Source organism: Clupea harengus, chromosome 12, assembly GCF_900700415.2.
Source record: "Clupea harengus chromosome 12, Ch_v2.0.2, whole genome shotgun sequence".
NCBI classification, from domain to species: Eukaryota; Metazoa; Chordata; class Actinopteri; order Clupeiformes; family Clupeidae; genus Clupea; species Clupea harengus.
The window spans coordinates 10934232-10959231 of record NC_045163.1 but is presented as its reverse complement, the minus strand read 5'-3'; the positions used below and the strand labels follow the sequence as shown (position 1 = coordinate 10959231).

Below are 25000 nucleotides of genomic sequence, written 5' to 3'. Positions count from 1 at the left end.
GTAACAATTCCACATTCTGAGAAGTGTTCTGTAAAGAATTCAGAAAGTGTTCAGAAAAATGTACATATGTATTTACAAATGACCACACATTTGTGTGTGTGTGTGAGTATGTGTGTGTGTGTGAAGGGGGGGGGGGGTAAGAGATTAAAAAGGTAAAGTTCATTATAAAAGAACATGTCCCATTTGGTGAAGCAGCAGTGCTTTGAAGTCAGTTCTGTCCATTCCTCTCAGTTCTGAAGTCAATTCTTACTAGAAAGCCAGTATAAGGATTTAAGTTTTTATAGTAATATGGTCAATTCTTTTGGTTTTCATAAGAACTGTTGCAGCTGCATTATTTCCAAGCTGAAGCTCTGCGATGTTTTTTTTCCCCAAATAATATTATTTCAGTTTTGTCCTTTTTACCAATTCATTGAAAAAGAGATTCTAGGGGACCATAGTCATTAAGTGGGAGGGCTAAATAAATGTGCGTGTCATCGGCATAGCTAAGATAAGAAATCTTGAAATAGTCTTTAATGATTTGTCCAAGTGGGAGCGTATAAAGGTTGAATAATAAAGGCCCTAAGATAGACCCCTGTGGGACACCACAGGTCAAGGATGTTGGTGTTGAGGTATAGTTTCCATTGGCAACAAAGAAGCTCCTGTCTCGTACGTATGATCTGAGCCACTTGATAACCAGACCTGAAAATCCAACCCAGTGTTCCAGTCTGTGTAGTATATTATGATCAACAGTGTCAAAGGCTGCCACTGAGGTTCAATAGCACAAGGACTGATGTTAGGTGAAAATTCACCCTAGTTACCTCAGGACTCCGGAGCTGCATATAAGTATATTTATTAGACAAACAACAATTGCAATCGGGCTCTCTCCCAGCACAAGGCTGAAAGTGAAGCAACATTAAACACATCGTACAAGGTTTATATAGACAGAAGTTGAGCATTCAGCAGAGATAACCACGTGGTGGATTTCTGATGTCCGAGGCAAGGATGGAAGTTTTGCAAGGTCGGAAGAAGCACAGTTCGAACCTTCTTATCACTTCTGGTCTAAACATGCTCTTGTACATATGCAGACTAAGTGGCACCTAATATTCTAAGTTACACACACGCAGAAACACAGAAAAGCCATGTTCCTGCTTACATAAGTACATGATTCATATAAGGTCATTAATAATACAAGGCACTTGATTATTATATTCTTAAGTCATTAACAGTGTTTGGAAATTATCTCCATCAACTGATGTTTTGCCTGTGTCAGTATTAAGGCGTATGCAATTTAAAACCTTAATGAGAGCTGTATTAGTGCTGTGATTAGCACAGAAACCTGACTGAAAGTTAACAAAATAGCTACTGGACGTTAAGAAGGCGTTTAGTTGATTAAAAACTACTTTTTCAGAGATTTTACCAACAAATGGTAGATTGGATATGGGCCGGTAATTGTTTAGTGTGGAAGCACCTATTTTTAAGTAGGGGCTTTTTACAGCTATTTTAGGGACTTAGGAAATGTGTCAGACAGCAGTGATATATTTACACTTTTAAGCATGTCTGCGGCTAAGAGGTGAAAGATTTGAAAATGTTGGTTGGCAAAGTATCTAAGCAGCGTGTTGAGATTCTGTACTGTTTTTTATTTTGAGTGAGTTTCATTGTCTATCAAACAAAATCAAGCCAAGTTCCCCTCTCTTTGTTTCTTGTAATTCCAAATGTTGAGCTGTCTGTAATTGAGAGGATATATTCTGCCTGATTTGATACATTTTACCCTTGAAAAAAGACACACAAACTTGTTTTATAAATGAAGAGACGTTCAGGTGCCAACTACCATATAGAGGGGGGTTAGTTAACGGCTCAACTGTCAGAGAAGAAAGACTGTCTTGCTTTGGCTATTTCAGCATTATATGTGCGGAGCATCTCTTTTTGGATTTGATAGTGGATGTGAAGTTTGTATTTGCACAATTTTTGGTGGAGCAATGTCATCTATAATATTTACCAACCAAAGTTATTCAGCAATTCATCTACAGAGTCTGACAGTTGACTCGAGGTCCTTGAAAGTGCCTGCTCAAAGAGAGCATTCGTGTGATCATTTATGACTGTGGGTGTAACATCCCCTTTCAAACGCGCATGTGTGTGTGTGTGTGTGTGTGTGTGTGTGTGTGTGTGTGTGTGTGTGTGATAGAGAGAGGTGTCTGTGAGCACCACATCCAGTTGTGGTGTGTGACCGTGTCTAACAACCCCAGCTGAAGGTTAACGTTCCTCTTGTATGCTTCATGTTCTGTCAAAACCAGTGGATGTCAGATGTGTTAGGTCTAGCTGCGGAACATCCTATTAGCTCTGGCTCCTCATCCCTCGAGTCCTTTTCTTGTTGTGTGTGGTCCCCCCGGTTCTGTTTCTATTGTAATGAGGACAAATGACATGAGAAGTGATTTTCAATAGGAGGAGGTCCAGAGGAAATAAATGGATTTTCTGAAATAGAGTCCTACTGCTAACTCCAGAGCACATATGCATTTAGGCTAGAATATTAAGCTCTATGTGAAAGTGTGTGTTTGTGTGAGTGTGTTGCCGTAAAAGTGTGTGTTTGTGTGAGTGTGTTGTAGTAAAAGTGTGTGGTATTGTAGCCTGCCTTGTTAAAGTGTGTGAGAGAGTGAACCCCCCCCCCAGTTAAAGTGTGTGTGTGTGTGTGTGTGTGTGTGTGTGTGTGTGTGTGTGTGTGTGTGTAAGTGTGAAGCAGTGTGATGCTGAACCTCCCCAGTTAAAGTGTGAGGAGGCAGTAAAAGTGGGTTGCAGGGCACACTGCCCTATCAAACTGTGCGTGCGTGCGTGCGTGCGTGCGTGCGTGCGTGCGTGCGTGCGTGCGTGCGTGCGTGCGTGCGTGCGTGCGTGCGTGCGTGCGTGTGTGTGTAAGCTCCTCAGTTAGCGTGTGTGAGGGTCACTGTCCCCAGTGAAAGGTGTGTGTTCGCATCTCACTCCTGTCTAACCAGTCTTCGTTCTCATCCTGTCTTGCCCACAGGAGATGCAGGTGGAAGAGCTGACTGCAGTCAGACAGACATTACAAGCCGATCTGGAGACATCCATCCGCCGCATTGTGGATCTGCAGGCTGCCCTGGAGGAGGTGGAGTCCAGCGATGAGAGTGACAGTGAAAGGTGAGGGTGCTTCCTGGTGTAAGTTGAGGAAAAAAAACCTCAAAACTCTGACATGGCTACTACTTAAACCAGCTCATGTCTGTAAGAAGTGCGAACACAGGTCTATTTTCCACCATCATTGAATGTTAAGTACTAGGTAGTTTTTAAAAATGGAGAGTATGAAGAGTAAGTCTGTGATCAGTGTGTGTGTGAATTAATTGATGCGATGTAGCAGACTTATCGAAAAATACTAACCATAAGAAACAACAGTTTTATTGTTTTATTATAGACACAACCAACCCCATCTAAATAATCCACCCCACACACACATACACACACACACATGCACACGCTCATGTACACACAAACACACACACACTTCACAGGTCATCTGCAGTTCTCTGCACTTCTACTTGTCTTCATTTGGTCAGCTTTAATAAACATGAGGTTAAGTACAACATACACTTAAAAGATGCCATAAACCACATCAACCAAGTACAACATATACTTAACAGATGCCTTAAACCACAGCACCCAAGTACAACATACACTTAACAGATGCCTTAAATCACATCACCTGATGGAGATAATTCCTATCATCACCCACATAGAAAACAGAACACAAACTGTGATGCCATGATCTGCTGCACACATCAGTGATGATACAGTGCAGTCAATAAAGTTATTAAATACTTAAAGGTTAAAGGCTGCCTTTTACTCGTGTGAATGATTTCATCAGTGGAGACCAAGAAGGTTTTAATTAGTGCTTATCAAACCACCCTTTTTACCCCTTCATATAAATGTTCAAATGTAATTTGCCCTTGAGGGTTTTGTTTTTGCTCCGTTTGAAAGCACAGTCTGGATTAATTTGCAATTACAGAAGCACAGAGTTGCTCTGAATAGTATTTATACTCTGAGATGAAATGGAAATTCCTATGGGGGGGAGAGACCGAAGGAAACATCAGTTCAGTTTTTTATATGAAGAGCTTGTTTCATGGTAGAGTCTTTTAGTCAGAAGAGCTGGTTCAATGTGTTCATGGTAAAGTCTTTTAGTCTGAAGAGCTGGTTCAGTGTGTGTTTGTGGTAGAGTTTTTTAGTCTGAAGAGCTGGTTCAATGTGTTCATGGTAGAGTTTTTTAGTCTGAAGAGCTGGTTCAATGTGTTCATGGTAGAGTTTTTTAGTCTGAAGAGCTGGTTCAATGTGTTCATGGTAAAGTCTTTTAGTCTGAAGAGCTGGTTCAATGTATTCATGGTAAAATCTTTTAGTCTGAAGAGCTGGTTCAGTGTGTGTTTGTGGTGAGTTCTCTTCATGTGAACTGCCTCTAAACCATACTAAGCCAACCACTTATAGACACACACACACACACACACACACACACACACACACACACACACACCAAACACACACACACACTCACACAAGCACACACATACAGACATCCTTAAACAAGTACTCAAATAAACACAAGCACCCACTCAGATAAACAAACTCACCCACACACACAGAGAGACAGATCCCTGTGTCTTTTGTCTGTTTGATTGTTTCTCCTCCTCTTGTCCAGTGTTCAGACGGCTGTGGAGTCCTTCACGCGAAAGCGAGACCTGTGAGCCCCCCGTCTCCCTCAGCCTGTGCCCAACCTATCTGGCTTAGCATGGCCTGTCTCTGGCTCTGCCTGTCTATCTCTCTGTGGCATTATGAACCTGTCTGTGGCTCCTTGTGCCTTAGCATGGCCTGTCTACCTCTGGTTCTGCCCGTCTAGCTCTCTGCGGCATTATCAACCTGTCTATGGCTTGTAGCTCAATGATATTTGCCTAGCCTGTCTCTGGCTCTGCCTGTTGACTTGCCTGTGGCTTCTGGTACAACAATATTAGCCTGCCTGTCTGCGGTAGGTTCAGGCCATCTATCTGTCTATATCTCATCAGCCTGGCCTGATCTGACCTGACCTGAGCTACCTGTAGCTGTGGGCAACCTGTTTTGTGCCTCTTTGTCTGCTTTCGGTTTTGCCCATTTGTGTCTTTGGCTCCTGTGGCGTGACCTGTGTGCAAGTGTGTGTTGATGAAAGGAGAGCATGACTATGCCTAAATCATGTGTGTGTTTGTGTGTCTGCAAATGGAGAGCATACCTTGTGCTGTGTGTGTGTGTCTGTGTGTCTGTGTGTCTGCGTGTGTGTGTGTGTGTGTGTGTGTGTGTGTGTGTGTGTGTGTGTGTGTGTGTGTGTGTGTGTGTGTGTGTGTGTGTGTGTGTGTGTGTGTGAATGGAATGTTATGCCTTCACCACGCCATCATTGGTAGTTCTAACACCCATCAGTTCCATTTTAAATGCCACCCATCACCTGGCAAGGAGAGATAAGCGTGTTTTGCCGTTAGCTGCCGTGGACAGCCTAGAACCTTCCGTCACTGGGTCCTGAGCTGAGACAGGACTCTATTCCTTAACGTGCCACACAGATGAATATTTCATCACCAATTTATTTTTATTTTGTGCTTTCCATCAAGATGATGGACATTTTTAGCGTGGGGTTGCGATGATGGTGCCCTGCTTTGAGCACACTTCTCCTAACATGAGCCCCACTTCACATACCATTAGACTTGACCTGGTTCAGTAAACATCAGGCCATTAAAGGCACTCTGGCATGCATTCCACACACACACACACACACACACACACACACACACACACACACACAGCTCCATTGAGTTTGTTTACCCCAAAATGTGCATGCACCACAAACAAATAAACAAATAAATAAAACAAAACAGACAAGAATCCAGTCCAGATGTACAGAGAGTCTGTCTCTCTCTGCAAATGGGTTTCACGTACTGTGTGTATAAATGAGTGTGAACAAGTCAGACTTGTTTTCTAATACACAGGTTCACACATGCATTCATACACACACACACACACAAGCTTTTTAAATGTAAGAAGCTTTTCTCTGTGTGGCAGTCCTTTGAAAGTTCACCAACTGTGATATGCTTTGTCTGTTGAATAATGCATGTGCATGTATCTCTATCTCTCTCTTTCTCATCCTCTCTCTCTTTCTCTCTCTCTATCTCTCTGTCTTGCACTTTCTCCATCCCTCTTTCTGTAAATATATCTTTCTCTCTCTCTCTATCTTTCTCTTCTGTTTTCTTTCTCTCTTTTTATCAGTCCCTCTCTCTGAAACGATATCACTTTCTCTCGCTCTCTCTCTCTTCACCTCATTCTCTCTCTCCATCTATCTCTCTCTCTCTCCATCCCTCTCTCTGTAAACATATGTCCTCTTACTTGTGGCGTATCCTCTAACAGTGAAGGTATGTTGTGTATTGCCCCTGCACCTTCGCTCATCTGAGCTGGATGGGTTTAAGCTGAATAAATTGCCCGGGCACTGGATGGGTTTTAGCTGAATAAATTGCCCCTGCACCTTTTGAGCAGGATGCGGATGTGTGTGTGTCTGTGTGTTTGGGGCAGTGTGGTGTGGTTGTTGGTGTGTGTGTGTGTGTGTGTGTGTGTGTGTGTGTGTGTGTGTGTGTGTGTGTGTGTGTGTGTGTGTGTGTGTGTGTGTGTGTGTGTGTGTGTGTGTGTGTGTGTGTGTGTGTTTGTGTGATTGCCCTGGCACAGGAGCAGGTAGAGGTGGTAGAGGTGGCATTGCATATGCTAATGTGGACAGTATTTCTTCCAGCACTGTGTGTGTTTGTGGCAGTGCTGTGTGGCTGTTGGTGTGTGTATGTGTGTGTGTGTGTGTGTGTGTGTGTGTGTGTGTGTGTGTGTGTGTGTGTGTGTGTGTGTGTGTGTGTGTGTGTGTGTGTGTGTGTGAGAGAGAGAGAGAGAGAGGATGGGTAGGTATGTCAGAGTGTCTAAGGATGTGTGAATATGTTAAGTGTTTTCCTGTGAGCCAGACAGCAGTGGGGGGTGGACCTGCTGTGTGTGTGTGTGTGTGTGTGTGTGTGTGTGTGTGTGTGTGTGTGTGTGTGTGTGTGTGTGTGTGTGTGTGTGTGTGTCTTTATGACCTTGTCGTCTGCATGAGTTTACCTGTGTGTAGTGTTGGCTGGGTCCCTCCCTCATACAAACAGACCTAGAGGTGGAGAAGCCTAGCTAATGAACTTACTCCACACACACACACACACACACACACACACACACACACACACACACACACACACACACACATACAATCACACACACACACACACACAAAACACACACTCATGCATGCACAAGAATGTATGTGCACACACAAAGACCTTACACACACACACACACACACACACACACACACACACACACACACACACACACACACACACACACACACACACACACACACTCACGCTGGGGCACATCAGTGAGGTTATTAGGCAGGCTGTGGGAGATATCAAAGGCAGCTGCAGTGCACACAGCTGGTGGCGTACATCCTTCATACTCCCCACGACCAGTAACCATGAAAATTAAAGAGGGAGAAAAATAAATAAAAGATGGTTTCAGGGCCAGAAAAGAGAATAGGATATAACATAAGATTAAAGGGTCTGGGAGAGGAGGAACCAGAGCGCTAAAGAGTAGAGGGGGGAGGTGATGGGAGTGTGTGTTGTAGTGGAAGGAGACACTTCTGTGTTCAAAGGAGAGAGATGTCCACAGACATCAAGGTCAACCATCAGGAACACAGCAGTTACCTCTACAGTGATCTAGCTCTGATCTAGAGGCTGTCCAATCAGATTACGCTGTCTGGATCTGGCCCTGGTCTAGTGGCTCTCCAGTCAGATTCCAGCTAACTGGATCTATGATGGATCCAGCCATGATCTGGTGTTTTTTTAACCAGAGAGCAACTGATTGGGTCAGGAAAGGATCCAGACAAGCGCCAGTCTGGGATATGGGATATTAATAATCTGCTGACCTTTGAACTTTGTCCTTCCATGCTTTATCTGTGCCCATCCTGTTTCAGTGACACCTTGTCCAGTGCGGGATCCCTGGGCGCGGAGGATGTGGGAGAGGGCATCCGTGGCTGGTTAGGCGTTCCGCGGGGTCGAAGGTCGAGCTCCCCCTACGGCAGTGGCAGCACCAGCACCAGCACCACAGGACGCCAGTCTGTTACAGACACCATGAGCACCTATAGCTTCCGGTGAGATGGACGCACTTTATATATCTATATATACATCTAAAGCACATTAAAAATATACATTTAATATGATAAACCATACATACAGCTTCCAGTGAGATGGACACACTTTAAAATTCACATTAACATGATAAAGCCTAGTTATAGATTCCAGTGAGTTGGACCCATTTTATACCCATCTATACACACTTAAGCGACATTACCAAGCCTGTGCTTCACACTATGGGCAAACACTGCAGGTTATGTTTATTTTATCATATCTGCTAAGTCTGGCTCATCTAATGTATTAAATGATGTAAATTCACCCAGAAATTGGCACACATGAGAGTTGTGCCTTCAACAGTGGCAAGCACACACAAGACCAGTGGAGATAGGTGTTAGAGGCTTTGTAGCTAAATCAACCACAGCACTTCAGTTGGATTTTGGTTTCCGAGGAAGGTCACTCAAAGGAGATTTAAAGGAGTTGTCTGAGGCTGCTAAAAAAGCGTGCCAGTGGTTGTTGGCTGAGGCGCTCACAGATGACTTTAACTAACGCTGGTTATGTAAAATCTTTTCAAGATGTATCTTGAGGTGTATCTGTTGATGTCTCTGGTATTGTGCAGATTATGTCCCAAACCAATAACACAAGGAATTTAACCTCTGTGTATGTCCTGTCAAAGGACTCTCATGGTATCGGTTTACCTGTCCGTGCAGCACAAAATGAGCTATCATGCAAATTATCAGCAACCATAAAGAATGGGCCAAGAATGACCCATACAGTAGAACATAGTAGTGCTAAAGAATTATATGTCCAATATAAGAGACACTCCAACCTAACGTGGTGTTTTGCTGGCAGGACTTTTATTATGAGGTGAACTCACTTAAAGCAGAACATCTTGAATATATTAAAATGTTTTTTTTTTTTTTTATTTCACTGATTGTGGTAAATGGAAGTGGTAAATACTTAAAAGAAAACAGTGAATAATGAAATCTGTACCAGGGGTGGCAAAATTGTGTGATATAGAGTGATGAAAAAAAAAACAGGGATTTTGCACTTACCGCTGCTTTTGTGTCAGGGCCAGCCAGGGAATGGTGGTGTAAAATAGGAGTGTTTACCGCTGGGTGTAGAGTGAAAATGGCTTTGCAAAGCTTCCGTTTCCAAGTGAATGCAATATTGTGGTGAGGATTCAAGAAAATGAGTAGAAAACAGAGCTCCATCATTTCTGTTTCACCACCATCTCACACATCCAGTTGAGCATTGCACCATCCACATACCTGCAATGCAGCACAGTACACTGCCATAGCTTAAACCCTAGTGAACTACACAGCACTGCTCCACGCACACACACAGAGAGAGAGAGAGTGATTATGTGGGGCTTTAAGGCAGAGGCAGGGGTATCTATGTGGTGCAGCCGGAGATGCAGGTTTGTCAGGCATCGGCGGGTAAACATGCTGCTTGCTCGGAACTCAGCAGGTTGCCTGACACGAGTCACACTGAGCTCAGGGTTTACCTGCGTGTCACTTCCCCCCCAACTCCTGCCTGTCACTTCCCCCTGACTCCTGCCTCTCCTCATGCCTGCTTCCCCTTCCTTTTACCCCCTGCCTCTCTCTCTCTCCTTCTCTCCTCGACTCTTATTCCTCCTGCCCTTCTCCTCCTCTCCCTCCTTCTTCTTCTTCTCTTTTTTCTTCTCCCTCTCCCTCTTTTTCTGCCTTTCCTTTCTTCTCTCCATACTTATTTTCTTTTGTCATGCATGTCTTCTTTTCTCTGCCCCTCCTTCCCTCTCTCTCTTCTATTTTTTGTCTTTCCCCTTTCCTCTTTCTCCTCTACTCACATTCTCTTTTCTCACACCTGTCTTCTTTTCTCCTCCTTCCCCTTTCTCTCCTTCATTTCTGTGCCCTTATGTTCTCTTTCCTCATCCATCTTGCCTTCTTTTAACCCTCATCAACCCCCCTCCATCTCTCTTGATCTGTCTTCTCTGCCCTCTCTCCATCCTTGCTCCTTCTTCCCTCATCCCTCTCTTCTCTTCCTGCCCCCTCCCTCTCTCCTCTCATGCTGCATTTCCTCTTCTCCTCCTGTTCATTCGTCTGCACTCGTTCTTCTTTTCACCATTTCACTCCTTTCCTCTCCTATATTTACATGCCCGTCCTCTGGCCTTTGTCCAGTGTCTTCGATTTTTTTTCTCCTCATCACATCTTCTCCTTTTCTTGGTAAATATATACAGCTGTTTGCCTTCTGGAAATGGCCGCTAGCCGGCGTGGGACAGTATTATACATTCAGATATTATATATGTTAACTGATGTGTACTGATGTGTGAAAGTGTCCACTACTGGTTTAATAAAGGACCCTTTATATTCTCTCCTCTCCTCTCCTCTCCTTTCCTCTCCTCTCCTCCTCTGTCTGCTCTCTCAGGTCTTGTACTCAGGACCTAGAGGATGAGTCTTCGGAGCGGGGCAGTGGCAGCTCTGCGGGGGGTCTGGGTCGGGCCTCCTCGTCCTCTGCGCTGTCCGAGCTCCTGGAGGGCATGCGTAAGAAGCGCGCCAGCTGGCATAATGGCTCTGAGGCCGGTGAGGGCAGCACCGTGTCCCTGCCCATCTACCAGACTACCGGAGCCTCCACACTCCGCCGCCGGCCCTCTGCACTCTCTCTTGGACCGGACGACATCACAGACGAATCCCTGGATGCCACTGCTGGAACCCTCGCGACCCCTCGGCTGGGTATCCTGAAACCCCCCAGCCCCCGCCTGTCCCGGGCCTCCAGCCTGCGCTCTCTGGGTGATCAGGGTCCTGCCACCTCTAGCGCAGGAGCGCCCACTAGTGGCAGTGATGGTGCAGGGAAGCTGAGCAGCTACAGCTCCTGTGACTCCCTGGCCTCAGTCACCGCCACGTCCTCAGCAGCGGGAGGTCGGAGGCCGCTAGCCGCCCTCGCCATCCCTGAGGAGAGTGAGGAGGAGGGACGGCTCAAGCCCATCCTGGCAGGCACCACTTTCCAGCCAATCAGACGGCGTCTGCTGGGCGGGCTGGTGTCAGAGGGCGGGGAAGAACAGCTGGGGGCGGAGTCACTAGTGTTCCAGAACCGTCGACTGGTGGGCGACCTTGAGCCGGAGAAAGGCAGAGGGTTCCTACGTACCACAGACACCGGCGACGCCGCATTAGACATCCTCCCTGCCATCCGGCGTGCCCAGTCCACCAGCAGCCTGGCAGGCAGCTCGCTGCGTGGGGGCAACCGCCGCTCCCTCAGCGTGCACTTCGGCGAACTGCCCCCTTCCTCCCGCGCGTCCCGCCGCAGCTCCTCAGACTCGGACTCGTCCAGCTCAGGGGGGTCACAGCAGCGCCGGGGCCCTCAGGGCGAGCGTCTGGAGGCGGAGGGCAGCGAGGGCGACGTGAGCTCCGTCATGAAGAAGTACCTGAAGAGGGCGGAGGTCGACTGAGATGTCCGGCGACTTCAAGCGCGCCCGACAACAAACAAAATTATACCAGCAAACCAGCACTCAAGACCAGGCCTAACTCCACAGCACAGCATCACCAGTTTGGGGTCTTGGTGAGGGAAAAGAAAAACAACAAGTTTGGGGTCGCCCTAGCAACAGAGCAGGGTGCAGCGTGCGTACGCAAGTGTGGAGGCCAACGTTTCTATGAAGCACTTTTGAGACAATACCCACTGTGATGCTGTCGCTAAGTGAATAAACTAGCCGAGTTGAATCATGTTGTCGCACTACATCATGTAGCACCTCTGCCTTAAACTGCCTCTAGGGCCTCACGAAGGCCGTAGCTGCTGTGCGTTAGGTAGCGAGTCTGAACCTGCTTGACCTGTGAGGGGAGGCACTGCGGAGGCAACAGCCAGGAGTAAAAAGCACAAAGAAAAACACACCTGAGATTGAAACACTTTGTACACAAGAAAAAAAATAAAAATGTGTTAAAAAAAAATAACCTTTGTTCCGTATGTAAGTGGTGTATGAGAAATTACTCCTCTGCTTTGAGTTTTAATGCAGAGAGCTGCAGAGAGAGGTTAAGGGATTGAATGCTGCAGCCCTGTCAAGGAGTATAGGTGAAACAGGATTCAGTTTGAAATGCCCTTCAGAGGGCTTGATCTTTTGCCTCTGGCATTTTATTAAATGCTACAGTTGGGGAGCTCAAAGGGAGTTTTTAACATCGCACAACATGAGCCTCTGACAGGCAAGCTTCAGGAGTCAAAGAAAAAGTGTGTTCCATTTAATGCTTTTAAATCTACCCACACTATCACCAATTCTAGTCAACAAGGATTTCCTTTTGAAAACACAATTTAAACAAGCACCTGCTTTGTCTGTCATTTTTGTTTATAGAAACAGTGTATTTATTTATTCTTAGTGAAGAACAAGGAAGAGACTCAGGAAAGATTTTGTTTATTTGTCAGTTAGTCATCCATTCAAGTCAACACCAGCATAGGCTTGTCCTCTGCCCTTTGTGAATAGGGTTGGGCCTCTGCAGTCGGTCGACATCCACAAGACAGACGTGCCTAATGGCCAACACACAAAGCAAAAGGCCAATAAATACTCACATCCGTCATAAGATGGTAGCTATACAAGTCTCATGACCAGCAGAACACAAACATTACTAATGGCGCGCACACACACAGCAAGTAGGCATTAAACAAGTCACTCCTGCCGTAACAAAATAGCAACACAAGGTCAATATGAAACATCATATCACCCATAGACAACTCAAATGGATCGAGCCTTGATCTGGAATTATGTGCATCAGATTAAGACCAAAACTGTTGGGTCAGATGTGTTCGGGGAGGTGACTGATCACCATAGTTACCAGAGGTTACACCTTCTGAGCCTGTGGCTTCCTCCCCCTTCCTTTTCCCTAATAAGAAGAAAAAAAGGTTAAGTCCTTAAAAAGTGACCACAAGCAGACATGTATTTGAGAACGATTCCAAGCCCACACAGACACGCACCTTTTTGGGTGGATTATTCTCATCGTCTGAGAGAGTGCTGTCAAGGTCAATGGAAAGGGAAGATGACTACTTGAATACTGGCAAACGACCAAATCTCTACTTAAGCCTTAAGTGCGCACAGTTAGCCATCTACACTATACAAAAATGAACTTCTACAAGTCGTGAGACACTGCAGTATAATGAAAATTCAGTTAAACTAGACTGTTTAAATCCATCATACCTGTCGACTGCCTTCTCTGGCTTCTTTCTCTGCAGAAGAAGAGATTACAATTAAATCATGAATGCACTGGAAGGGAAATTAGAGAACACGTATCATTTATCTGGTTCCTCACTTTAACAGGTCCTCCATTTTTGGCCGCCTGTTTTTTGACTGGCTTCTCTGGAGATACCTCGATCTCTTCCTCATCTTCTACCTCCTCTTCCTCCTCCTCTTCCTCCAACTCTTCATCGGATAAATCCTCCTCAACTACAGAAATACATACATATATGTGCTAGCCTCATGTAGACATTACTTTTGCCAATCGCGACAATCTCTAGTAGTCACTTACAAGCAACGTGCTCCGCGCAAATATGGACTGGTCCAGAGCCGAATTTAAGCCGAAAGGTAACCGGTGGATGCAATTCCACCCCTGTTAAATTAACCTGATGGAAATGAACGAAAACATAAGGTTCCGGTTCGTGTAGTTGCAATCATAAGATTACCACTGTTGACTTCTGTTCTCCGAACCTACAGTAGGCATTGACTTGGCATGAAGCGTTGCAACGGGGATTCCTTCTGTGGCCTCCTTTCCTGACCCAGTCACCAACTCAATGATATTGAACTCATCTTTCGCAGTGTGCCCGAGACACATCTGAAATGAGGCGAGAAGTAAAGTAAAGTAAATACAAGTAAGCAGACTCCATCAACAGGATGTTAACGACGAGAAATACTTACGGATCTAACAGCTAATTGATGTTGCAGATTGGACTCTTCTGTGCTAAAGGTCTTCTCTTTGTTAGCCTCACTCAACTCACAACCTGGACAATGGTAAAAAAAAAAAAAAAAGAAGTTGGAGATATTATCCAGCCGTTAAACCAGTTGGTTTTCAGATGCATCAGTTATACACATAGTTCTCCATTTGTGGTCATAACTTCATACCCCATAGAGTCGACAAAGGTTTGTCTGATTTGTTCATATTCAAAGGCTCGGTGTCCTAGTAGGATCTGAGAAACAAACAAACAAAAACACATTAATTTGTCAATGTTGGTAGCACTATACTAATGACAGTCGTTGGGAAAAACTAACCTCTTTCCTGAGGGATAAACAGGTAGAAAGAACACCGAGTTAACCTCCTGCATGTCTTTTATGAGTTGTGTAGGGTGGCTACGTACTACGCCGGTGACAGCAATTAATTACATCCGTGTAATTAAGCTAATCGTCCACCATGAGCTTTGAGGCATTCAGGTCTATGCAACCTATGGAAGATATTTCCGGTATTAAATCATGTGTAGTTTTTCAAATCCATTTCCCGTTTACATTTTTTTTTTCTGTTGCTATGACAAGTCACGAAGGGAGTAATACTATTTCTGTGTTAATAATTGTACCTTATGCTCAACCCACCAAATTGCCACCATAGGGCTTTCTTCATTTCTCCATGTTTTGAAAATATATTTGGACAGTTGCCGGCAATCAATAATTTGAGAGATTATAAAATGGATTGCCTGGGTTGGTGGACATCCCACTGGTTTTCTGGTGTTGACTTGTCTCTGTGTGTGTGTGTGTGTGTGCTTGTTGGGTTGTTGTTTGCTATCAGGGGTTGATCATCAGCCTGTGTGTTCATGCAGATGCCTGAACAAGGTGAGCGCAAGGAAACCATAAAATAATTTCCAGACGGACACACACTGTCTCCCTCTTTCACACACACACACACACACACACACACACACACACACACACACACACACACACACACACACACACACACACACACACACACACACACACACACACAGTAGACAGTGGTGTGATGTATTTTTAATGCGCCCCTCTGGGTCCGGATCGCTCAGCCGCCGGATTAGCGAATGGAGAGAACATGAGTTGAGAGTGTGACCGCCGATCCCTAGGGGTCCCAGTCACCACCACCCCCTACCCCCATCGAGCCCCCCATCAAAGGCCTCAAGCCGCAGGGATGGGGAGGAGAGAGAGAGGGAGGAAAGAAAGAAAGAAAGAGGAGTGTGTGAAAGGAAAAGGACAGGGAGATTTGCTCCATGTGTGTGCGCGGTGGTAATGTGGAGAGTGTTTGCTCCATGTGTGTGCACGGCGCTAATGTCGAGAGTGTTTGCTAAGAAGGTATAGGACTTTGCATACATATGATGCAAACAGGAGCTCATCATACCCACACCTCAGGCAGTGGCACGGTCTTGTAGGCACTCTCATGACCTGGCACCAACTCACAGGCCTGTCAACACACAGCAAGGCTCTCTCTCTCTCTCTGTGTGTGTGTGTGTGTGTGTGTGTGTGTGTGTGTGTAGGTGGAATGGAATATTTCCACAGCATGCCTCTCTCTCTCTCTCTCTCTCTCTCTCTCTCTCTCTCTCTCTGAGATGTGTGTCTATCTTCCTAATGCCATGCAAGCAAGCCTATACCACACATCTATAAATATAACCTCCCTCTTCCTCTGTGTGTGTGTGCACGTGTATAGGACCTCAGCAGGAGTCAGAGAGAAACGGAGGATTGCTCAAGTCAGCAGAGAATCATTACACAAGGTATAGAAATGGCCAAACAGCATCTCTTTGTGTGTGGGTAAGTGTGGTAAGTGAGCCTTAGCGTATTAGGCATGGATACCGCACCCCTGTCATAGAGTCTTTAGGGCTTGCAGGCTGCCAGGGCTGAGCCTAATTACACATGTGGCGAATGTGGGGCTTTAATTCCTCCTCTACCATATCAGCAATGGGGTTGAATTTAAGAGCCCTGTAGAGCAAGTGACACTGCAAAAGACGCAGAGAAAGAGTTGAGAGAACAGGGAGGAAGAGAGAGAGCGGGAGAGAGAAAGAGAGAGAGGGTTCGACTTCTCTGTATAATAGCGGCAGATCTTTGATCCCTGAGAGGAGTGTAATCATGTTGCCTTTTATCAGGCGCGACAGGAGCCTCTCCCTCATCACAACATCATTCAGAAAGCCCTGCCAAGCAGGAGAGGCAGCCCTCCGAAATTCACCATTATACACCACCCCTGACTGCAGATAATCTCAGCCTTTGCGAGCAGTGGTGACTCATTGACATTTACCACAAAAAAAGACACTGCCTTGAATAGATCATTTTCTATGGCAGGCAGCACAGTGTTTCAGGCTATTACCTAGCCTATAGTGAACGCATGGATCATCTCTCTCTTTGACCTGTTGTGTAGATAAGGAGCGAGTGATTTTACTAAGAGGAGCGTGTGTTCTCTAGACGCATCTGTTCACTCTGTTGCGTGAGGTTTGCCCTCTGGTTGCAAGGTTCCTGTAGCTCTCTGACAGCTCCGTAGTCATGGGCAGAGACAGAAAGCCACCCGACAGGAACTAAATAGATGATTTAATGGTGAGGTGTTTTTGAGGCGCATTACCACGCAGAAACTCGTGGGCCGTTTTAGAGAAGGCCGGGACCTCTCTGGCTTGATATTTTGTGTTGAATCGCTGTCATTGTAAAATCACAGGCAATGATGTAACTGAGGACAAAGTCATTATTAGGGGCAAATGTTGTGTGGGGGGGAAGAAAGTATTTTTAATTGTGACAGAATGCTTGACTGACTGCAAGGGAATCAGAGCAAGAGATATTTGAGGGCATGCTTGTTTTTTTCACAGGACAGCGGAGCCTTTTATGTAGCTCTTCTGTTTTCCACAGACTGGATACCGGCCAATTCAGCCTTAGACTTTACACGGTACATAAACCAGACTGTCGGGGCCAACGCGTTTCTTCTAAAGGGTATGAATATGAACTTGCGTCTATGATAATGTCCTTCATAATAAGGTCGTTAAAGCATAATTATGGGATTTTGATATAAAACTAGCGACGTAACTACCTAAAATGCATGCATAACCTTGCAAACACCAACCAACAGCCCAGCTGGTAGTGACAGAAGTTTGTCTATACGTCTTTTCTTTTGGCGATATTGTTGGCCATGTAGTATTTGTGAGGGTTTTTCTTCATTTTCGCGGGGTAATCCGACTCGGACCACGTAAATACATGGCACATGGCTTGGATGGCTGGTGGGAACGATATATGTGTTTATTTACCCTTCACATCACCATATTCCATCAAAATTTGAATTTGAAGATGATACCAAAAGTAGTAGCTCATAAAAATATAGGCCTACTTCAAAAAGTGGCAAATTGTTGCATAGTGTTGCATTAACTGGGTCTTAAAAGGGGCTCTGGATACATGATCTGCATTTCACCCCCCTGAAACAACGAAAGTTATAAGATCTGTACCAAAACCAGAGTAGACATGGTAGACTTAGCAGCTCATTTGCAGTACAGTCTGTAGCCTACTGTTGGTATTGCAATCGATAAGTGTTCGATGTAGGGTGACCTGAAATCTGGGTAGGCTGTGTAAGTGTAATGGAATATCATAAGTAGATATATGCAATGTAAGACACAAGAGCGCAAGAGAGGCGGAGAGTAGGGGGAGAGAGGAGGGGAAGAGAGAGAGGAGGGAGGGCAGAAACTCTCGTACACACACTCACACAGGCGCACACACCACACTGCGGAGTTCAGGCGAGGGGAGATGACAGGGTGAAAGAGAAGAACGAAATTACAGCGCACAGCAAACAACCCATTCAGCTGCTGCCAGTCCGGCCGATATCAGGACCGCAGGACTGCCGCTCGACCCGATCAGATAGTCTGGGACCCCGGGATTGTCCTCCTGGAACCCAGCGGACTGGCTCCCATCATGCCGGCCATTCGCTTGGGTGAAAGTCGTGCTCGCTGCGCCCTTCTTTGGATGGGGATACTGTGGACAGTATCACTGGCCCAAGGTAATGTGGACGATAACGGTGCAACGAGGCTTAATTGTTTGTCTTGGGTTAGGCTATGGGAATTACCACATCCGAACTCTCGTGGTTCGGGTTTGGGTGACTTTCTAAACTTTGCATGGACAATGACGCGGGTACTGTGGTAATTTCAGTGACTCTCGGCGACCGTGCCAGCGACTCGTGGCAGGGTCGATAGCAGACAGGTATTTGTTTATAGCTGGCTATCTTCGCCGCGGCGTGCGCTGGCGGGGAACAGCATAGCCTAGAGATAAAGCGCCGCTATTGTCACCCGTGTAGCGAGCTGTCTGCTGTGGGAATACATTACTAGTGTTTTGCCCGCAACGCGCATCGTTACTTGCATTAAGTAGGGCAGTGTGAATGTCATCGAGGCATGAGGGCTTGTGCTGATTGGTCTGCAGGATAGGTGCATAAACAAAGGCGAACACTGCGGGGTCCATATCCAAGACTGCGTGCTTCTGGACAAGTGACTGTGTGCTCGTAGGGATAGGGGGGCAAACTGAATTATAAATCAGGTATAGCAACAGAGGAATCGAGCGCAGATCAGATATCGGGAGGGGGCAGTTTTTCGGCCGTTGATAGCTCTCGTTCATCACTCGCAGGGTACAGCGCGTTCAAAGCATGTGGCGTTTCGCCTTCAGTTTGGCTGGAGGTCAAGAGTTCTTCAAACAGCTATCATTATCTTTCTTTTCAGTTATCTTTTCATGTTGTGAGTTCACGCGTGGTGCAAGAGCTGGCTGAGGGGATGTTCAGGGTTTCATTGCACCAACACGTAGCCTGAATCGCATGCTATAGATAGGGGTGATGTTGCTTTACAAATCGTTATCTTCGTTGGCAATATGAAAACATTCCAGCAGCATCACATCAGAGTCTTCAGAAACTGCGAGTTTCCACTTTGTATCATGATTGGGTAATATAACTGTGTTGGCATTGTGTTTAACTGCCCGTCTCTTGCCTAGTAGTCTCCTGTCATAAACTCAATCCGGCGAGACGAAATAGTCTCTCACACACACACACACACACACACACACACACACACACACACACACACACAGTCTCTCTTTCGCTGTCATACACACACACAAACACACACGTAGTTATTGATTCCTGGTGTGCTGTAGACTAGTAAAATTAGTTTCAAGCACACATGGCATTTGACGGGGCAAAACGAGCTTGGGGTGGGCTAACACCACACATTCAATGATGGCATTGATCTCCACTATTTCCCTTACTGTAGCCCCCAGACTCTAATAATGGCATTGATCTCCAGTGTTGCCCTTACAATAGCCCCCAAACTTTAATCATTGTTTGTGCAGGTTTTAGGTTCACTTCTGTTCATATACATTGTTAGTGAATGACAGTTTTAACAGCAATGGTAAGATTAGCTTTTGTCAGTCACTGTGACAGGAAAGACTAATGTGTTTGTCCGTTAGATTACAAAGAAGTATCCATTTTAAGATGCAAGGATTGGCGTTCCCAGGGCTGTTACATCTGCCTGTCTCCTAATTACACACTTCTCATTGTGCCTGAGCGCTCCGTGACCAATATGCGTGTGACTGGGATGACACATAGAGACAGGCACGGAGAAGCTCTCTGTTTTGCTCTTTCTCTCCTGCCCATTCAGAGGAGCCACGGCAGGCAGCCAGGTGGAAACACCTGCCAGGCTGTTGAGATACTACCACCCTGAGGCTAGATTAGGGGACCTCTGAGCTTATCTTGCCCACTGGTGTTAAGACGTAGATAGTTGTAGGTTTTTGCGGGTGTTCCCACGAACGTGAACACTAGCTGTTACTTGTTGTGTTGTGAAGAATTGGCTAGTGGGGGAACAGTGGTGGTGCGTCTGATTAAAATGCAGCAGATGTTATCCTCCAGAAGATGGAGTTTGTTGTAGAAATGCAAGTAGATGAGGCAGATGTACTGGTGTGTGTGAGGCAGATGTACTGGTGTGTGTGTCAGTTTGCCGTGACGTTTCAAAGAGGGGGAGCTGAAGTTGGTGAGTCCTGGTACATCCCTCACCTAAGGGTCAGCCATATTGAGAAGAACCGTAGGTTCAGCCATATTGGGAAGAAACGTAAGGTCAGCCATATTGGGAAGAAACGTAAGGTCAGCCATATTGGGAGGAAACGCACTGTGTGGTGGGACACGTAGCGTGACACAGCCCCATAAGTGTATTTGGCCAGTATGGTATCACAGTCCTCTCTTAGGATACGGAGCTTCCCTGAAGAGGCTGATTGTCTGTTCCTGCTCCCGGTGAAACTCACTGGGCTGGAACTCATCCTTCTCCTCTGATCACGTCACCCCCTCGGTGGGCTCTCCCTCGGCCCTAACCTCGGAGCGACTTGTTACCGGTCCACTGAAATTAATCCGATGAGAAAGGGAGGAGAGGAGCGAATCCCCTGTCGGAGCCCAGAACACTGTTTGGGAGGGGAAGAGAAGCTAGAGATGTAGGTAGCGCTGCTTAGGACAGCATGACAGGTTATCTCAGGCTGGAGGAGAAAATGCTCCCATCTGTGTGTGTGTGTAGAACATTAATGTGTATGTATGTGTGAATGTTGGTGTGTTTGAAAAATAGAGAGAGAAACATAACATGTACTGTATCTATGTATGTATGTGCATGTGTGTATTTGCGTGTGTGTGTGTGCTTGCAGGCATGTAAGCATGATCCTGAAGATTTTTCTCATCTGTACATGGCACCCTTAACAACCACACAAGACACAGTCTTACACGTGTGTCTGTCAGCTTGTGTGTGTGTATTTGTGGTTTGGTGTGTCAAGTTAGGCCTGGCTGCTCTCTAAAATCACCCCCAAGCATTACATTTTGAAATGAGTGTTGATTTTTAATTAACTTCTAATGTTCTAATCTGAAAATAAAACAATTACCTATTGACAATCACCCGCAGAGAACATAGAGGCCGGAGAAAACGTAGAATGTAATGGCTAATACCCTCGGGCAATTCATTAGAAGTCCCCTAATTTAATGTAGTTGTGCTTGTCTTTCTGGTGGGAGTAAGACAGAGAGAGAGAGAGATTGAGAGAAAGTGAGTGAGAGAGAGAGAGAGAGGGAGTAGTAGAATGTATTTGAAAGAGACAGCATCAATACTCTCTTTTAAACAAGATCAGCATCAGACTCCTGTTTTATGGCCCTCGACAGCATTGGGACTTCGAGGTAATATGTCTCTGCTCCCTCAAGCCCCTTTCTTCTCTCTCTCTCTCTCTCTCTCTCTCTCCCTTTCTCTCTCTCTCTCTCATTTCTCTCTCTCTCACTGTCTCTCTTTCTTAGACATAATGGCAAGGCAATGACCAGATAGATACATTGGCAGAAAGATATACATACAGAGAATGATATACAAAGATTGACGGATACAGATAGACAGAGATTGATAAATGGATAGATAGATAAATCAATACATAAATTGATTTAATAGTAGAAGTCTTGCCAAGTGGCTTGCATTAGATTGCCTGTAGGTCTGGGCGCAGTGATTTGCTGTCCGCTAGGGGGCGCCCTCAGGAGGGTGGGAGAGAAGAGGACCCATCATGCCTGCAGGCTTTGAGCTGCTAATCAGTGCTTCTTTAACCCCTCTCTCCAGCCTGCCCTGCCCTCTGAGACAAACACACTAATCTGCTTGTCTGCACCGAGCAAGACTTGAAAGCACACAGTTCTCACCCTCCTGGCACAGAGCTCAGTGGTTCATTTAAGAAAGATCTTTCCCAAAAACGGTGGCAAAAACATTTTGAAAATCCATTCTTTGAGATACAGGAGTGGTGTCACGGGATTTGCATACACTGCTGTCACCAGCTGTCTGTGAATTTGAAGACATAGTTTATGATGGTCAACTTATAGTTCTTTCAAAGGAACTAAAACACTTTGAAATACTTGAAAGGTTTTATATTAATAACCTTCAAGCAAAGGGTTACTTATAGAAGAAATCTTTGGGTTCTCTCTGGGGATTGTTCTCCGGTTGTGAGCAACCGTTTAGAGGTGCCGAGAGCCTCAACCATGGATTAAAAAGGTTCTTCAAGAGGAGAAGGTTGTTTTAAACTAAACTTTTAAGAGCTAGCTAGTTAGCAAGCTAACTAGGGAACAGTGATCAGACTTGATTTTTTTTTAAACACCTGCACAGATGGCTCTGGCTAGCTACCAACTTGATGGCTAGCTATCAATTTGAAAATGGATGAATTGCAATATTTACATTTACATTTAGTCATTTATCAGACACTTTTGTCCAAAGCGACGTACAAGGGAGAGAACATTCAAGCTACGAATATATTCAATAATATTCAATACTCCTTCTGCTATCTGTTCTTATATTTTAGGCACTGGTTACGGAAACCAGAACTATAGTTAGTGCACTATTGCTATGGTTATGGAACCAGAACTATAGTTAGTATTCCGTATCAATAGTTTGAATATTTAATTTTTTCTATTGTTGCCACAGACAAATTTCTTTCCATTCCATATCATTAGGGAACTTGGTGTTTGTCAGCAGAGAGGGTAAAAAGAGCGGTTGCCTCCACCGCTGTGGTGGATCCAAGTGCGGCGCTGAGTCGACGCGGGGAAAATAGGGTACTGCTCAGTGCAGGCACCACTGGTCACTAGCGATCCCTCCACGGTGCACCTCACAGGGCCCAATGGCCTCCGTGATGTTTAAATCACTAATCATAACCAATTAAATACATTTGGGCAGGAACTGGAATCAAACCCGGGCCTCCTGCCCAGAAGCCAGCAATGTGTCACCAGTGCTATGGTCATAATGAGATGCATTCTATTAATAAACTCTCGACATGGATCCGTAACCATCGTCACTTTAACGGGTTTTCCAACCCGGTGCACAGAATTACACAGCGAATCTGAGAGAACATAACAGAGTCAAACTTATCAAAGCAAACACTATCTCAGGAGCTTGTCTGAGTGAAACTCTTGTTTGAAATCTAGTCGAGATAACAGGCATTTGAGATATCAGACTCGGAGAACTGCTTTGGCACATAAGGTTTAGAATTTCAGTTTTAAAAAAAATACTGGCTGGCACACAACATTAACCGCTCCCCTTATGGATTGAGGCTATGCGCTAAATTTGGATTTGAAATCCAGACACCTGAAGTTTACAAAAGGTCATGGATTCAAATTGGAAGCGTGTGTGGACGGTACCCTGGACAATAATAGGAATTCTCTGTGTTTTCGGTGTGTGTTTGAGAAACAGTGAGTGCGTTTCACACATTTGTGTTAGCGAAAACATGCACCACCTGTGCTGGCAGCGTTTCTTTGGTCATTGGTTCCATCCGGTTCTGCAGCTCAAAACGATTAGATGTCATCCGTGTCAGGCACAGCATTTGTTTGTTTACCGCAGCCTTCATTTCCTGCCGCTCACTTGCTATCCTGTCAAACAATGCTTTTCTATTTCAGCACCACGGCCAGCACCATTCTTACACCACTAGAGCTGTCCATAGTGCTGAAAGAAAATATTAAAGGTTTCTTGCTGTTTCTCCGGATCTGCTTAAAGGTGCGATATGTAGTATTGTTGAAATGTGTAGTGTCATTTGAAATCCACAGCCATTATTTATCTTACAAAAAGAGAATGTACCTCAGTCCACAGAAGTGTGAGATCCATAAAGTACAAAAGAGTCTTTGTTCTGTTGCTCTTTTTTACATGAAATTGTTTACTTGTTTCCAGACCAGAAAATGCAAATATTGTCATTTCAGAATTGCATCCTTGTAGTTGTGGAAAAGCTACATATTGTTCCTTTAATGATAAATAGCTACTTGCTACAGTATATATCATAGCTCTACTGCCTTGATACTCACTGTTTCTTGCCATTAAGGTGGCATCTATTTGAGCAGGAAGGAATTACAGTCCTTATGCATCAGCTTGATGAAATTAACTGGCTGAGCTGTTTTTGTTATAAACAGATGGAAGAGGCTTCTTAGTTTGGGGAAAAGAAATTAAATAAAACTACTTTGCCCTGTTCCAACCCATAAAAATCAGCATGTGCTCAGAATAGAAAGGCTCTACAAGGGCACAAGCGTACCTTGAAGGATTCTTTTCTAATCTTAGTTACCTTTAAATGTCTTTAATTAAGCTTTTATCTCCACTGTTCCATGGTTTCCCAGATCATAGTGGACTCAGAACAGTCTCGGGACAGAGCCAGTCTAGAGTGCTGGCACATTTTTTGTCTAGACTCTTTGATGAACACAAGTTCCTAAGGTCTAGCATGAAAAGCTGTTGAGACAATATCTGTTTTTTTATGATGGTGCAAAAAAATCACGCTATTAGGCTGGAGAATACTCTCATGCTATGTCAAGAGAACCCCTTTTTGCCTTCACCAGAGAGTCTGTGGTACATGTCCAGTCTTGATTTGTGTGTCGTCATGTCGACAGCAAACCAAAACATCCCTCCTGTTCTCACCCCTCTGACACCCAGAGAGAGGAGCGGAGATGGGGAGGCTGGTTTCTCCGCCGCCTGGAAGTGCAGGCTGCAGCTTGGCAGTGTCACTCCAGGCAGATTGAATCGATAGTCTGAAGTGTTCAGCCATCTGGTGGGCGCGCGATACCTCCAATTTCCGCTGAGCATTTTAACACTATTAATATTTCAGTTTCTTTTTGCTTCAAACACTGCAGCTGACACCCGCCAGCCGCGTTTCCAAGCGCGTCGCCACATCGCCTTGATTTGGCAACCCCCACTGAAGAGCCTGCCTGCACCGGCCCCGTATGCCACTGTGTACATGGGGGAAGCTCAAAGCCCCTGGCTGTCTTTCCCTCCCTTATGTGGCAGTGTGGAATGGTTCAGCACCTGTCTGACATGTCAGGACTCAGGAGCTCTGGACCCGGCTCTGTGTGGCCCTTCGCTCTGTGGTTGCTGCCTATTGAGTCTTATCAGCTGCACACACTCCGCTCACT

General features: G+C 45.4%; 3 protein-coding genes across 6 annotated transcripts in view; 2 read left to right on the top strand and 1 right to left on the bottom strand.

The window, feature by feature from the left end:
* LOC105889426 (unconventional myosin-XVIIIb) overlaps nt 1-12061 on the top strand; it is a 55429-nt gene extending 43368 nt beyond the window's left edge. For 2 of the 3 annotated variants that reach the window (XM_012815280.3, XM_012815266.3), the window contains 4 exons: nt 2993-3126; nt 4667-4708; nt 8018-8194; nt 10581-12061. In XM_012815280.3, the coding sequence (XP_012670734.1) occupies nt 2993-3126; nt 4667-4708; nt 8018-8194; nt 10581-11598 (1371 nt within the window). In that variant the 3' untranslated portion in view covers nt 11599-12061. The remainder of the gene's footprint in view (nt 1-2992; nt 3127-4666; nt 4709-8017; nt 8195-10580) is intronic. The other variant, XM_012815273.3, reaches the window with a different exon arrangement.
* Nucleotides 12062-12530: 469 nt separating this feature from the next.
* npm2b (nucleophosmin/nucleoplasmin, 2b) lies at nt 12531-14436 on the bottom strand. The gene is made up of 10 exons (XM_012814239.2): nt 14389-14436; nt 14242-14306; nt 14038-14120; nt 13835-13954; nt 13652-13745; nt 13436-13569; nt 13324-13352; nt 13104-13140; nt 12965-13012; nt 12531-12659 (listed from the first exon to the last, which is right to left on the bottom strand). The coding sequence occupies exons 2-9, from the start codon at nt 14276-14278 to the stop codon at nt 12971-12973; spliced, it is 576 nt and encodes a 191-aa protein (XP_012669693.1). The 5' UTR covers nt 14279-14306; nt 14389-14436; the 3' UTR covers nt 12531-12659; nt 12965-12970.
* Nucleotides 14437-17580: 3144 nt separating this feature from the next.
* LOC105904575 (seizure 6-like protein) overlaps nt 17581-25000 on the top strand; it is a 39079-nt gene continuing 31659 nt past the window's right edge. For both annotated transcript variants that reach the window (XM_031577218.2, XM_031577217.2), the window contains exon 1: nt 17581-18094. In XM_031577218.2, coding sequence (XP_031433078.1) covers nt 18010-18094 — 85 coding nt within the window. In that variant the 5' untranslated portion in view covers nt 17581-18009. The remainder of the gene's footprint in view (nt 18095-25000) is intronic.